The sequence below is a fragment of the Cydia strobilella genome, chromosome 25, assembly GCF_947568885.1.
Source record: "Cydia strobilella chromosome 25, ilCydStro3.1, whole genome shotgun sequence".
Classification (NCBI taxonomy): Eukaryota; Metazoa; Arthropoda; class Insecta; order Lepidoptera; family Tortricidae; genus Cydia; species Cydia strobilella.
In genome coordinates this window covers 4,916,086-4,929,944 of record NC_086065.1, presented here as the reverse complement: position 1 = coordinate 4,929,944, position 13,859 = coordinate 4,916,086, and the positions used below count along the sequence as shown (strand labels likewise).

Sequence of the window (13,859 nt, the reverse complement as noted above, 5' to 3'; positions counted from 1 at the left end):
GCTGGTTGTACATGCAAAATCGGTTCATAAGGCTAGTTATATACACTACAATTATTTCCAAGTAAAGATATATATATACGCAATAAAAAAAAATAGTTTTCATAGTTTCATAGTTTTATTTCATGAGTAACTATCGCGGTAACCGAAGACAATATTATATTATGGGAAAGGTTAAGATCGCTGTCTATGTCTATGGTTAGAAAACGAAACAGGAAAATAAGCTACTGGAAATTTGGAAAATAAAAAAAATGGGATTATATGCGAATGGTTAGAAATGCTTCCGGGAAAGGAAGCTATTGAGAAGTAATAAAATGGTAAAAATTGCGACTGGCAAAAATCGCGATCTGAAAAAAAAAAAACGATCTTGGCAAAAATATCGCCAATCCCGTCTATGCATGTACGGTGTGTAAATATGCCAATCAAATTAGATCCAAAAAAAGCTTTTCGAGGAATTAATTCCCAGCAGGCTGGAAATCGTTTTAATACCTTCATTTGGTCCTAAATGCGTATAAACTGAATTTGCTTCATCCCAGGTGTGCATAAATCTTTGCTCGGATTACACCCATTTAGGACCAAATGAAGGTATTAAAGCGATTTCCAGCTTGCTGGGAATTAATTATTGGAAAAATCGAATTTGATTGGCCTGAGGTCACTAGCGACTTTCATATAGATTGTCACTGTTACAAGATACGAAATGGTTCAGAAATTTAATTCTTTGGTTGTATGTAGATAATAAGATATGTAGCGCCAAAACGATTGAGCCGATTTTTGGATTTTTTGTTCGTTTTAAGTCGCTTTGCTTGTTAAATTTTGACTGGTCAGCGATAGACTAATCTCCAGAAATATAAACCTGTTTTCGTGGAGCATTATTTGTCAGAGAAATTAGAGATAGGTTTAGGGAGAGGGAATTTAGAAATAAGAGTCAAAATCTTACTTAAGTTTGCCAATCCGCTCTCGTTGCGAGACAAACATGTTGTTCGCAAAACGGACGACATAAAACTTGATAAAATGATGGCAGTAATGTTGTTATAGGAAAATAATCTTGGGGTTAAAGTTAAATTAATTTGGGTTACCTTTTGACCGTTATCCACTTGAATTTAAAATGCGATCTAAATTTTAAATGGCATGATGTTATAAATTGCTTGAAATGTTAGAATTTAAGTCCATTTTGAGAACTTTTTTTTCATATTTTTTCGGCAATGAGGATACAGGATTTTCACTGAAGCCTTGTGTACCAATAGCATCTGTCACACGTGTTCAGTATATAAAACCGCACTGAAAAACTTTAACAAAACGTTTTTTTCTACTATTTGTGTCAAAATCTTGAAAAACCTCAATATGAAATAAATCAAGTTGTCCTTAAAATGTAATTGACTGCACTGAACACTGGTCATTGTATGGGCCCAATTGTAGTCCCCTCATTCCGACAATTTAGTTGCTCATGCAACCAGACACTGTCTGGATTTCAGAGCGCGCGCATCTGACGCCATTTTGATTTTTTAAATTCACTTTTTTTTAAGATGAAGTTCTCATTAATGGCGGTGGCGGTTGACGCTTTTTGGTGAGTTTTTTTTCCGGTGTACGATTTATGGTGAGCGGTAACGTAAATTGTGATTGTAGCATCTTTTTTTCTTTTGTGTGAAATTACAAATTACATTATTATGAATTTAGTTCATGAAGGATATTTAGTGATTAAATATTTAATAATATTTTTTGTAAGATGCTCGAGGAATATAAGTTATATAAGCTAAGGGATGGACCCTCCCTGTAAGCAAAAAATAGCTTGTGTTGGGAGTAATTAAACTTATTTAAGTTCTTAAAAACTAGGTATTTATAATTAAATATTGGCTCCACGGCTACATATTGACAGCACCTAATATTTTTTTTTAAATATAGCTTGTATTAAATTACATTTCATGAATTTGTTTTTCTACCACCTTTTCCTAAATGTAAGATTTTTGTTGATAGCACAAATAAATAGTCTCTATAATATCTTTATACCTATTTCATATCGCATGCTCATAAAAAAACCTAAAAAAAAAAACTGAAGAAATATGCATTTTTTACCAATACCGGCAAGAACTGGCTCTGTCTAGCTTAAACTAACCGGCCATATATTTCACTTAAGAACACGTACGGCTGCTCATCATCTAATTTAGACCTTGCGTCAATGCGACAAGGTGTACAGTTGAGTGGCAGGCTAAATTGGCGCTTGATTGGAGATGAAACTACATGCTTCCCTTCACGTGGTTGATTTCGCATAAGATAGGTACTTTTGTTGTGCTAAATTAGTTCTAGATTTTTCTATGGGTGCACTAGCTTTTGCTCTAAGCGTTGTCCATAGTTATTTTAACTCTGATAGTGATAATCCTTACGTTTGTAATAGGGATGACAGTTTTTCAATGAAGAGTGACAGCTCTTCACGTCTATTTTAATGTACTTATAAGTTTTTGATTTATTTTTGTTTGTTTTTGACGTTTGAAAGTAAGTACAAATGTTTTTTTTAATTATGTAAGCTAGGTATCGTCTTGTCAAATCGTTTTTTTTAATGACGTTTTGTGCTTTTTGTGTTTTGCTATGTTGGTGTATTGTATACATTTTTAAGCAACATGCTAATATTGACAAAACGGTGTATTTTTCTATTCGTTTTTCATAAAATTTAAATTGCCCTATGGAAAAGTGATACGAGAGTCCTTCCATGAAACACACTTGCGTGAAAGGGATCTAGTTTGTAATTCAGAAAAAATAAACGATAAACGATACACGAACGATAAACAAACGATAAACGATATAGTCGATATACACGTTTTCCCGACGCATAAAAGTACATACAGATACCTATTTATTATTCCAATATATTTTGAGTGAAAAATTACGTTATTGGCTTAAAAAATGTATTGAAACTACAGGTCAAGATTAACTTACTCATCGGGTATGAACAACATTAGATATTTTCTCATGTAGAGCAAAGATAGATATAACTCCGTAATAGATGGATACAGTCTAAGGAAAAAACGTGCCTCGAAAATCAAGAAAATTTGATTTTCGATCAGATGGCGCCACTAGTTTTGGCCTACACTCGTATAGAGGGCGTTGACTGTTTCGTTTGTTATTTATAACTTTAACGCATACCAGTGAAAGAACATTGGTCAAAATCATATAAAAATAATTAATGCAAATAAAAAAATCATTTATCCATATTTAAATACATTTTATCGTATTTTTATAAATATTTATTTTTAGTTTTTAAAGTGTGTCGACAGATGGCAGTGAATTTACTGGGGTTACAAAATTTACTATGACAGTACCGCTCTAGTATAAGTTACTCTATGTGTAGAGGTTGTGTATGGAATCAGTCGCAATCTTCTGAACAAGCAATGATCGGAAGCAGTTCTAACTGCTTGTAATTTAAGCGATAAAGCGAAACGTTTTTATACCACCACGCTTTATGTAACTGTTGAGTGTTGACGTTACCTTATGAATGATAATTTATTACGAGAGGTAGCAGTTGAAAAAAACTTGGAAAACTTTTTCACCAATCTGGAGTTTTCAGAGTTCAATCCATAAAAAAAAGTTTTGTACGTCCTTTTATATTTCTTATTTTAATTAAAAAATATAAATATTTTTGAAAAAAACTCCAGGAACCAGATATTTTCTTCAGGTACAAGTATTTATTTAACTTTAAAGCTTTTCGAAATACGAGTTAACGTGAACCACATAAGACTCCTTGTACAGTCAAGTGTCAAAATATGGGTGCATCTAAAATATGTCCCAATAGTTCTTAATTCGCTGACATAAGAGCTATGGGACATATTTTTGAGTATGATGTATCTTGACTGTAGTTAGAATGTCTTAGAATACAACGTATTTAAGTGTTGAGCGAATTTCCTAAAAAAATATAGCGAATCACATTTTATTGCGGGTTTATTTATTGATGATGCGAATTTAAAGTGTCAATATATTTGGGGATAAAAATATGAAGCACGTGACACTTATCTACTCAATTTGACAAAATTTGTCGCCGGGCACATATGGAAAAAGGTGCATTCATATGAATCATTCCCATCTATTCCCGCCTAATGTATGGCGGCGATCACGTGGAGCGGCGACAAATAGGAATACAGAGATAATAATTATGTTGACTCGCGTTACTGGTGTTCCTCTTGTTTATTTAATCGATATGATCTTAACATACGCCATTTTCTTTTTTCCAGACGAAGCAGCTACCAGCTTTCAATCTTCAGTCTAGCCTTTTGATGGATAACCTGCATTGCCTACGTCTGAAGCATACAACTGGAAACGACATCTGAGAGCAGTATTTCACGCGGCTAGGTTTTCTGTTAATGGTAAGTAAAAAGGTTTTAAATTCAGTTTATGAATGAATTCCATCCATATCCACCTGACTGTGTGTACCGAATACCTTGTGTAACACTGTTTGAAAGACCGCGAATAATAAGAGTTTTGAATGATTCACGGTTAGTTTCACTAGACTTATATATCTTGACCGGGATATGGTCCGTGATTACCTTTTGTATTGTTTTTGAGCTCCTGGTATTTCGACGCAGTTACATGCATCTTGTTCACGGGTGACTGAAGATAGCGGGTGGGTGTCAAAGTTGTGTAGACCGCGCTTGGTCTACCCTCATTCGTGCGCGTCGGCTGCGTTCTCGGTAATATCGGGAGCTCAAAAACAATACAAAATGTAATCACGGCCCATTTTCCGGTCAATATAAGTCCCGCTAATAATGTCTGGTAACAACTGTTCTCAGTGATAAAAAGGTGAGAAAAAAAATTCTTAGTTACCACTGATAACGACTTTGTTCGTACTTAACGTACTTTGGCCCTGCGCTGAGAGACTAAGGGCCAGTTGCACCAACCACAATTAACAGACTGATTAACATCAAGCAGCAAAGCACTATGGAACTTTCCATACAATAAAGTTTAGCGAACGGTAAAACGGTGACAGACGGTTTGGTGCAACCGACCATAAGCGGTGCCGCGCCTGCCCGGCAGCTGCGTAGCGGATTTTTATTGGGCTTTTACGTTATACGCTATCAAAAAAAAAAAAAACATTTATTGTCAGGGAACAAAGGCCCGTAGAACAGACATGCAGACGGACTGACGACCAGACGGACTTGACGAATTTATAAAGGAGCAATCCACTCACCGCGCGTACATTTTTAAAATTTGCCGCCTTTTTCTACTGACAAGGTCGCTGTGCCAGTTTGTTAAAGCTTATTTTCAAACGTTCACGAACGTAATGACCAACACAAGTCCTCCCAGAAGTACAGTCGAAAGCAAAAATATCGATCCAGACAAATGGCTAAAAAAATATGTGAACACGACTTTATTGTCTAAGGTGTAAGAGCGTACACATATTTTTGAAACTGGGAATGTATATATATTTATGCCCTTGACTGTACACGTGGCAGATCGCAATCGCCGTCTTGCCGACGCAAAGTTTAATTGCCACCAATAAATTTCAATTAATCCGTGGACTGCGACAACGCACGCGTAGTCATTGGTGTCGCAAAAAATCAGCGCCATTTTGGAATTGAGCGTGCGAAACTATTTGAAGATTAGTCCTAACGTACCTAATGGCAATGGCCTCAAAAGTGGCAAGGCTCTAAAGAATTGTTTGTCCTCCAATTGAGGAGGGATTTAAATCTTCTCGGGGCAGAGGTGTAGAATAAGATCCGGCTCGTAAGCGCCCCCCCCCCCACCCCTAAAACCTAAATGGTCGCGCACTGTGCGGTTTAACAGGAATTTCCTCCCGCGGACGCTCCGGCTGTGGAATGAGCTCAACTCGCGACATCTAGTGTTGAGTAGCGGAACTGATAAATCCGCTGCTTGACGCTAGATGTCGACTACGAATAAGCAGTATTTTGGTTACAAGCATGTCGAGGGGATTAGCCGTCTATGTCTAATCTATGCTGTAGGTTCTCTTCTTCTTTTTCGTACCCTCATGGCTGAGGGACGTGACGGCTGTAGATACTTCACCAGTGCTCTCCAAGCCGCTCTATCTTGGGCTAGCCTGTGGCTTTTTTCTCTGACGTTATTCTGTTTGTGCAACGCGTGGCCATATATCCCTCCCTACACTTCCTTACCATTCGGCCAGTGATTATGAGCTATTCCAGACTCTGGCCCTGTCCTGCTCAGATGGCCGAAGAAACCATGTACAGTCGAAGGCAAAAATATACATCCAGACAAATGGCTCAAAAATATGTGAACACGCCTTTATTGTCTAAGGTGTAAGAGCGTACACATATTTTTGAAACTTTGGGAATGTATATATATATTTATGCCCTTGACTGTACACGTTGGGTGCAAACAGTGGAGAGCCTCGAATTATGCTGTAGGCACAGGGCGGACACGCTATACATCAAAAATCACTTGCGTTTCTATGTGTGAACGGCACGTCTGTACACGCGTCATTTGCATAGTGTGAGTAAGTTGCTTAAAAATAGTACCACATAGTACTGAGAGTACGCCAGAAGTCCGCCAGATTTCTGTCGCGGGGCGAGGTAATTCGAGTCGGGGCGGGGCGGTGCGTGGCCGTTCATATTCTATGACTATTACTTATTCTGTGCTGTAGGTTAGGGAAGGCTTACTCCGAGGTGCTATACCATATATATACCCTCTGTAATCCTTGAACTGACACACCCGGTATCCAATTTTTCGTGTGCATTAGCATAGCGTTTTATTTGCCCATTGTGGACTGATTTCCTTGGTTATCTCTTCATTGAATAATAGATGTATTTTTGTGAATTACCGGTATTGTTGGAACCCTACACTCGAGAGCAATGGTCGGTTTTCGTCAGGATTTGTTGACGAGAAGTTGTCTTATTGAGAAGTTTTCGTGATGTGAGAAAGGATGGAAATCCTTACGATAAGGTCAATATTCGATAAGAGAGCTATAAATCGTTTGTCTTTATCTGTCATTTTGACTTATGTATTTGTAACAAGGGCCTGACACTCTTTGATAGAGAAAGATAGTCTTATTGCGATTCATATAAGAGGAAAGAGAAAATAGTGCCATGCTTTGTCCTTATCACCGACCGGGTTTTTTTTCATGGTCGGGTTATGGCAGCATAGGTAGGAGGCGATGGCGAAATACCGAAATTTATAAAAGTGAAAGAGAAAAAGGATTATGCTGCCATACATTAACCTGTCAATACATGAATATGTCTTTCTCTTACCCCTGGTCGCTCGGTTTCATGTCTATAACTACTATACTATGTCTATAATTTGTAAGAAAGAGATAAAACATAATTTAACTAAATCCGGCCCGTAAGTTTTATGAATCCTGGGGGTAAAGGTATATCGGGAATTGCGCCAAAACTGTGTATGTATTCTTTAGTTTGTATATTTTTGGTTGATTTGGCTTATAGGCCAAAAAAACCGACCAAGAGCATGTCGGGCCATGCTCAGTGTAGGGTTCCGTAGTTACCCTTCCGTCACAATAGGCTAAACTGGAGCTATTAGTATAGAAGATCGTTAACAAAGGGATGAAATGATGTTTGGTGCCTTTCACCCGAGTTAAACAATCTACTTTTTATATCGAATACGAGAAAACCAAAAAAATAAGACAACTTTGTTTAATCCGTATTTAATTTCAGTCTTAATAATCCATAGCGAAAAACATTAAATTGCATTTTTTAATGATTTGTTAATTATCTGGTGGCGATCCGGTTTTTAGAACCTCTCAAAGTGAATGTATTCTTCAATGAAGAACAACAGTTGACTGGTAGAGACTGCCTTCTGGCATTATGTCTACCGTTTGTTGGAACTATCGTGTTCTGTAAAATAATGTTTAAATAAATTAAGTTTTTAGATAGGTGTATTATATTTGAAACCAGCTCAAGGTATTCACAAGTACAATTTGTCACAAGCAAATAGGGTAGTTGACACATTTTGAATTTCATAACTAAATCTAGTTCATTAGATAGAAAATGAGCAATTTATCACAATAAATTCGAAACTTAATAAAAAAATACAAGACCTCAAAGTTTCAAAATGTAAGTTTTTTTTAAACATCCAAATAGAAAAAAAATAATGGTACCATTCGATTCCTTACATTTTATTTTAAAAAAAAATTGTAGTTACGACGCTATTGCGTATTTCACCGACAAAATCGCAATCTCCTTGTTTTCCATACATCGAAACGGCTTCTTTGACATGGTGACGTCACGATGTATTGCCAGTTTGTTAGGAGCGTTTTGTCAGTAAAGTGAGATTGTCAGACTTTGACTATCACCTCAAAACAAACCTGATCGACTGCTATCATTCATAAATCAATGACAACTACCCTATTCAAAAAACGCTGACTTACTGAGCTTCGGGCCCTCCATCAGCGAAAGAATTAAAGATGGCGGAACCACCGCGTCCCCCCACGGTACCCCACGCTACCATCTTGACCCGATGATTGCCTGACCCTGCCAGCCAAGTGGTCCCAATTCCCGACATCCACACATCTCCATTCGCGTACGCCATTGGACGACGAATTAACGACAATATTGCGTACTTATTCATTTAAACTTCTCCAGCAATTTAGCAATAGAACACGGTTTTGTCGTACTCGGTCGTACACGGCCGCCGCTCGTGTTCGAAATTTGAATTTTCCCGCGCCGCCAACGGACGCGTTCATTGCGCGCATTGGCGATAGCGTTGCGTTCAGGATAATTTTCTAATTTACGAAATGGTGGATTGATGATGTATTTGAAAGACGGGGACGGGTGGATCATGACTGCTCTCATGTGGTTGTTCGCCAATATGGCTAAATTATACTGATTTGTGAGAATATTTGGACTTTAATTTAGTGTTGTACCGCTGTGCACTTGGACTCTTATAAGGTGAGAATGTGTGGTGGTTAGAAAGGAATACTAGGTATTCTTTTTTGACCTTATTCCTGTCAAAGGATTAAAAAAGTAAAAGGAGAATTATATTCTTTTTTTGCAAAACGGTATGTGAAAAACGATCATGATAATAGTTTCAGTATTAACAATATTAACATTTCATATCAATATCATATTCGTTATTTACAATTAACCACATTTATTTTCAATAATAATTTTACGAGTTCTTTAAAAAAATGCATATATAAAATGTGCAATTAGGTATTCATTCATACAAAAATATTTCTTAGGTAAGGTACATACTACATACCTACATAATATCAAAGAGGATATAATAGGATAGAGCTGTACTGTCATAGTCAATTTTGTATCCACAGTAAATTCACTGCCATCTATCGACACACTTTAAAACTAAAAATGAAGATTTATAAAAATACGACAAAATGTATTAAAATATGGATAAATGATTTTTTTTATTCGCATTAATTATTTTTATGATTTTGACCCATGTTCTTTCACTGATATGCGTTAAAAGTGTTAAATAACAAACGAAACCGTCAACGCCCTCTATACGAGAGTAGGCCAAAGGTAGTGGTGCCATCTGATCGAGAATCAAATTTTCGTTATTTTCGATGCACGTTTTTTCCTTAGACTGTATCCATCTATTACGGAGTTATATCTATCTTTGATAATATTTAGGTATTCAACCTCACCTTCAGTTATAGTTTTATTAAATAACACCATGACAAAGATACGTTCAAAATTCGCCAATCCTGCCAAAGGAAATCATTGGTTCACGAAACGCCGTATTTAAACGCCGCCGTACGGCTACGGCCGTACCATTGCCCACACTGTTAACTGTAGGCGGTGGACCTTAGGCCTTTGGTAATAAGGTTCACCGCTGTACAGTCAACAGTGTTGCTGTTTGTACAGTCAGCTGCAGAGAAAAGGTACCCCACGTCCATACAAATTCACAGAAATTTGTATGCAGGGGGGGGGTGCCTTTTCTTCGCAGCTGACTGTACAACGGCCACTATTAGATAGATAAAAACTTTATTCATTTCCACAACATACATGGTACATAGAAAACATGCAGCTTAGAATTAAACTTAAAAAAATAGTTTACAATTCTTGAATTACGCAGCGTACTACGTAGGCGAACAACACGCGAACGCGAAGCGAACCGATGCATCTCGGGGTGAATTAATCCCTTGATACCTATAGAAGTGTCCTACGTGGGCGATCTCGTTACGAACGCCGTGGGCCCGCCGCGCCGCTTCGCGTTCGCGAGTTATTCGCTTCAGGGCTCGGAACCGGTATTTTTTAAAAACCCCGAAAAAGCCCAATATTTAGAATTTTTTTATGCTCATTACGTAGGACTGAATCATGTATTTAGAAAACAATTTTGCATTTTTAAAACGTCCCATTAAAAATGAAATTATAAACAAAAGAACGAAAAAGAACGTAATAATACCGGTATTTTTGTATGGAGCAAATACCGGTTTCCGACCCCTGGTTCGCTTACGTAAGACGCTGAGGCACTAACTTTAACTTACAGTAACATAAATATAATTAAATAGTTTAAACTACTCAAAACCAATTTCACTTAACACAATAATTTAATGATGACTAATAACTTCACCTACATTTAATTCTTTGTCAACGCTTATATGGAAATGTTATTGAAATGTACATAGAGTAAGAGAAAATGTAGAAGGGACTCATGAATGTGCCTACTAAAAGCTTTTTCAAAAACGTTTTCATCTCTAAAGTTGTATTTGAATCATATTATACATATAAGGTCTTAGAGAATTTAAGAGGAATGGGGACGGCCGTTTCTCCATACAAACGTAGTCCCCATTTTCCTCTCTGGATATTGACATTATAGAAGATATTTTTAAGTAATTGGATGTATATTAACCATAGCTAGATTTTTTTTATGGTAAAAATTAGTTATTATTTAATTTTCTTACTTACAACAGTGGCCCCCATGTTTAAAATTCGTTTGTTTACGTTGTAACGTGAACATGTAAACATATCCATCTTTGGGTTACAAGTTACAAACTTACATCATCATCATTCGCTTGCCCTTATCCCATTCATTTGGTGTCGGCGCAGCTGTCTTTTTCTTCCATACCTCTCTCGCCCGTCATCTCATCACTCACTCGCATTCGTTTCATATCATCTCTCACACAGTCCATCCACCTTTTCCTCGGTTTTCCTCTCCCGATACTTCCCTCCACATTCATTCGTAATACCTTTCTCGTCACATGCCTTTCATCCCTCCGCATTACATGTCCGTACCACGCTAGGCGATTCGCTCTTACTTTTTCTACTATAGGTGCAACTTTCAGGCTTCCTCTTATATACTCATTCCTTATCCTATCCATTCTTGTCACACCACACATCCATCTTAACATTCTCATTTCCGCTACATGCAATCTCTTTTCATCCGTTACAAACTTACATACCTCATCATCATTAACTTAAGAGTTATTCTCTTGTCGGTGGAGTATCTTCCAGCTTTCCCTATCCCGCGCCAGCTCTTTGACTTTTTGATACGACACGACCCCTACTTTTTCTTTCACTTGATCTAAAAAGCTGCGTCTGGGTTTTCCTCTACCCCGCTTCCTTCCTATCCGCCCCTCCAGGATAGTTTTAAAGAAGTAGTCGTGTCGTATTAAGTGTCCAATCATTTTCCCGCGTCTATTTGCAATAGTGTTCAGAATAGCTCTTCTTTCACTCACTCTTCTTAGCACCTCCTCATTCGTTATCCTGTCTCTCCAACTAATGCCTTCCATTCGCCTCCAGCACCACATTTCAAATGCTTCCATTCTCTTTCTATCTCTTACATACCTATGTGTACCAAATTTAAACATGGTTTTTCTCCTGAAATCGAAACATCGGTCGGACTAGAACCAGTGAATTATAAGTATGAGAAACCCTGGATGGTTTTGGGTACACGTTCTTTGAATGTCGCGTCTGCTATTATGTTCATCTACGACCGTATCGCCTTGTATCTTAATATCTGATGATACAAATGTATCAAATGTCCGGCTAGCCACCGCACAGCTGCATCAAGCCACACTATTGTGATATAGTCAACAGTTTGCTTGTGCGTGAGTGATTGTACAAAAGTAAGAATTTATTTATAACTAGCTTTCGCCCGCGGCTTCGTCTGCGTGGTATCAGTAACAGCAGCTAGAGTAAGTATAGCGCCTGGATAAAATGTAATAGCAATCATTCAATTTGAGCATAAGTTTAATTGCTTGACATCAATTATCAGGCAATTCATTAAATCTCTCAATTTCACCCCCCTTTTCACTCTCTTTAGGGATGATTTCCGACATAAAAACTACCCTATGTCCTTCCCGGGACTTAAACTATCTCTATGCCAAATTTCAACTAAATCAGTTCAGCGGTTTAAGCGTGAAGTGGTAACACACAGACAGACAGACAGACTTTCGTATTTATAATATTAGTATGGATTAGGCTGGTTTTAGAAAATATGTTTGCGATATAATTTCCATGACTCTATTTTATACGAATGAGAGTAAATGAACGTATGAACTTTCATACAAGCGCAGAAATAATTTAATGGAATTGCCAGTAAATTACCTAGTAGAAATTAAAGTTAACTTATGATATTGTCTATCATGCCAAACATTACCTAGCTTGAAAAAACAGTGACTATACCAAACAGCTGTTTATAAAGTATTTAATTCCTAATCCCATCATTAGGAATTACACACAAATAACACAAACAGCTGTTTATAAAGTATTTTAATTAATTCCTAATCCCCATCATTAGGAATTAAACACTTTATAAACAGCTGTTTGGTATAGCCACTGTGTGTTAGGTGACTAATGTGATGTGACTATGGTATTGACTTGGTCATAGACTAATAACACTAGACCGCCAATCCCCTTGACCAGGGGTCCGTTTCTCAGAAGCTTGTATTATAACTTGTAATACAAGTGGAAGTCCCTTTCTAACAAAAGCTGTCAAAAAGTGACATACGCTTGTATTACAGGTTACAAGCTTTTGAGAAACGGGCCCTAGTGCGTAACCAAAACCCTGCTTATTTTCGTGGACATCTAGTGTCAAGTAGCGGATTTATCAGTACTGCTGCTACTAGATGTCGCGACGAACGAAAAGTCAAATGCTCAACAATTTTCAGTTAATATTATAATCGGACTAACCGGAGCTCTATTTTCAACTCCTTCCGCTTGTAATACTAGTTGTAAATTGTTATGCAATACACTTCCTTCGATACTTATAGAACCACTGCTTAAAATAAGCAGCGTTTTGGTTACGCGCTGGTCAAGGGGATTGGGGGATTGACGGTGTAGGGGATTGGGATAGTGTTATTAGTCTATGGCTTGGTAGAGGCAATGTATGTTGATCAAGTCTGCGGAACATAAAATCTTCTATGATTGTTCTATTACCACTTTCGTTTAACTTTGTCCTAGTTTTGCCCCGAGTTTTTGCCACGGAAAATTCACACGAATATTATATTATATTTGCAAGAGCAGTCTCCAACCCAAACCCTAAGGGCCGAGACAGACGGACCGGAAGTTACTATCCGGTATCCGGCCGAATAAGAAGTCACTATCCGGCATCCGGCTGGATATTAAAATAGGTAAGGGCCGTATACCGGATAGTATAGTAACCGAATATCCGGTTCATCTCGGTGTACAAAATTCTAACGACTTCCTTTCTTTTCAGGAGCCGTAGTACCGCCACCGGTGCCATCAAAGCCAGCATACCACGTACCCCATGGCCTCCCACACCTGCCAGCCAACCTATCTGACCGGCAACCGCTTCACCACCAAGTCCTCCCCCCTCGAACCCCACATACAGTACCACCTCTGCCGCTCTAACACCAACATGCTCTTGAAGATCGAAAACGAACTCCTACAAAGCCACCGTCAACGAGAAACGACAGGCATCAAAAAGCTGTACAACTCTTTCTTTGTCCTCTTTTAAAAACTGCTTTTTTA

At 37.8% G+C, this 13,859-nt stretch overlaps 2 protein-coding genes across 4 annotated transcripts in view; both read left to right on the top strand.

Annotated features, from left to right (window-relative positions):
• Positions 1 to 13,859, top strand: part of LOC134752890 (histone H3-like) — a 115,691-nt gene that overhangs the window by 18,889 nt on the left and 82,943 nt on the right. The gene's annotated exons all lie outside the window — the stretch shown is intronic.
• LOC134752912 (uncharacterized) lies at positions 4,215 to 13,845 on the top strand. 3 transcript variants are annotated; one of them, XM_063688694.1, is made up of 2 exons: positions 4,215 to 4,346; positions 13,585 to 13,845. In XM_063688694.1, the coding sequence occupies exon 2, from the start codon at positions 13,636 to 13,638 to the stop codon at positions 13,843 to 13,845; it is 210 nt and encodes a 69-aa protein (XP_063544764.1). In that variant the 5' UTR covers positions 4,215 to 4,346; positions 13,585 to 13,635. The 3 variants fall into 3 exon arrangements, with proteins under 3 accessions (XP_063544764.1, XP_063544763.1, XP_063544765.1); XM_063688693.1 differs by lacking the exon at positions 4,215 to 4,346 and adding an exon at positions 8,587 to 8,852; XM_063688695.1 differs by lacking the exon at positions 4,215 to 4,346 and adding an exon at positions 8,944 to 8,962.

Excerpts from the sequence above, each read along its gene's own strand:
- LOC134752912 (XM_063688694.1), top strand. The coding sequence starts at position 13,636 with ATGGCCTCCCACACCTGCCAGCCAACCTATCTGACCGGCAACCGCTTC.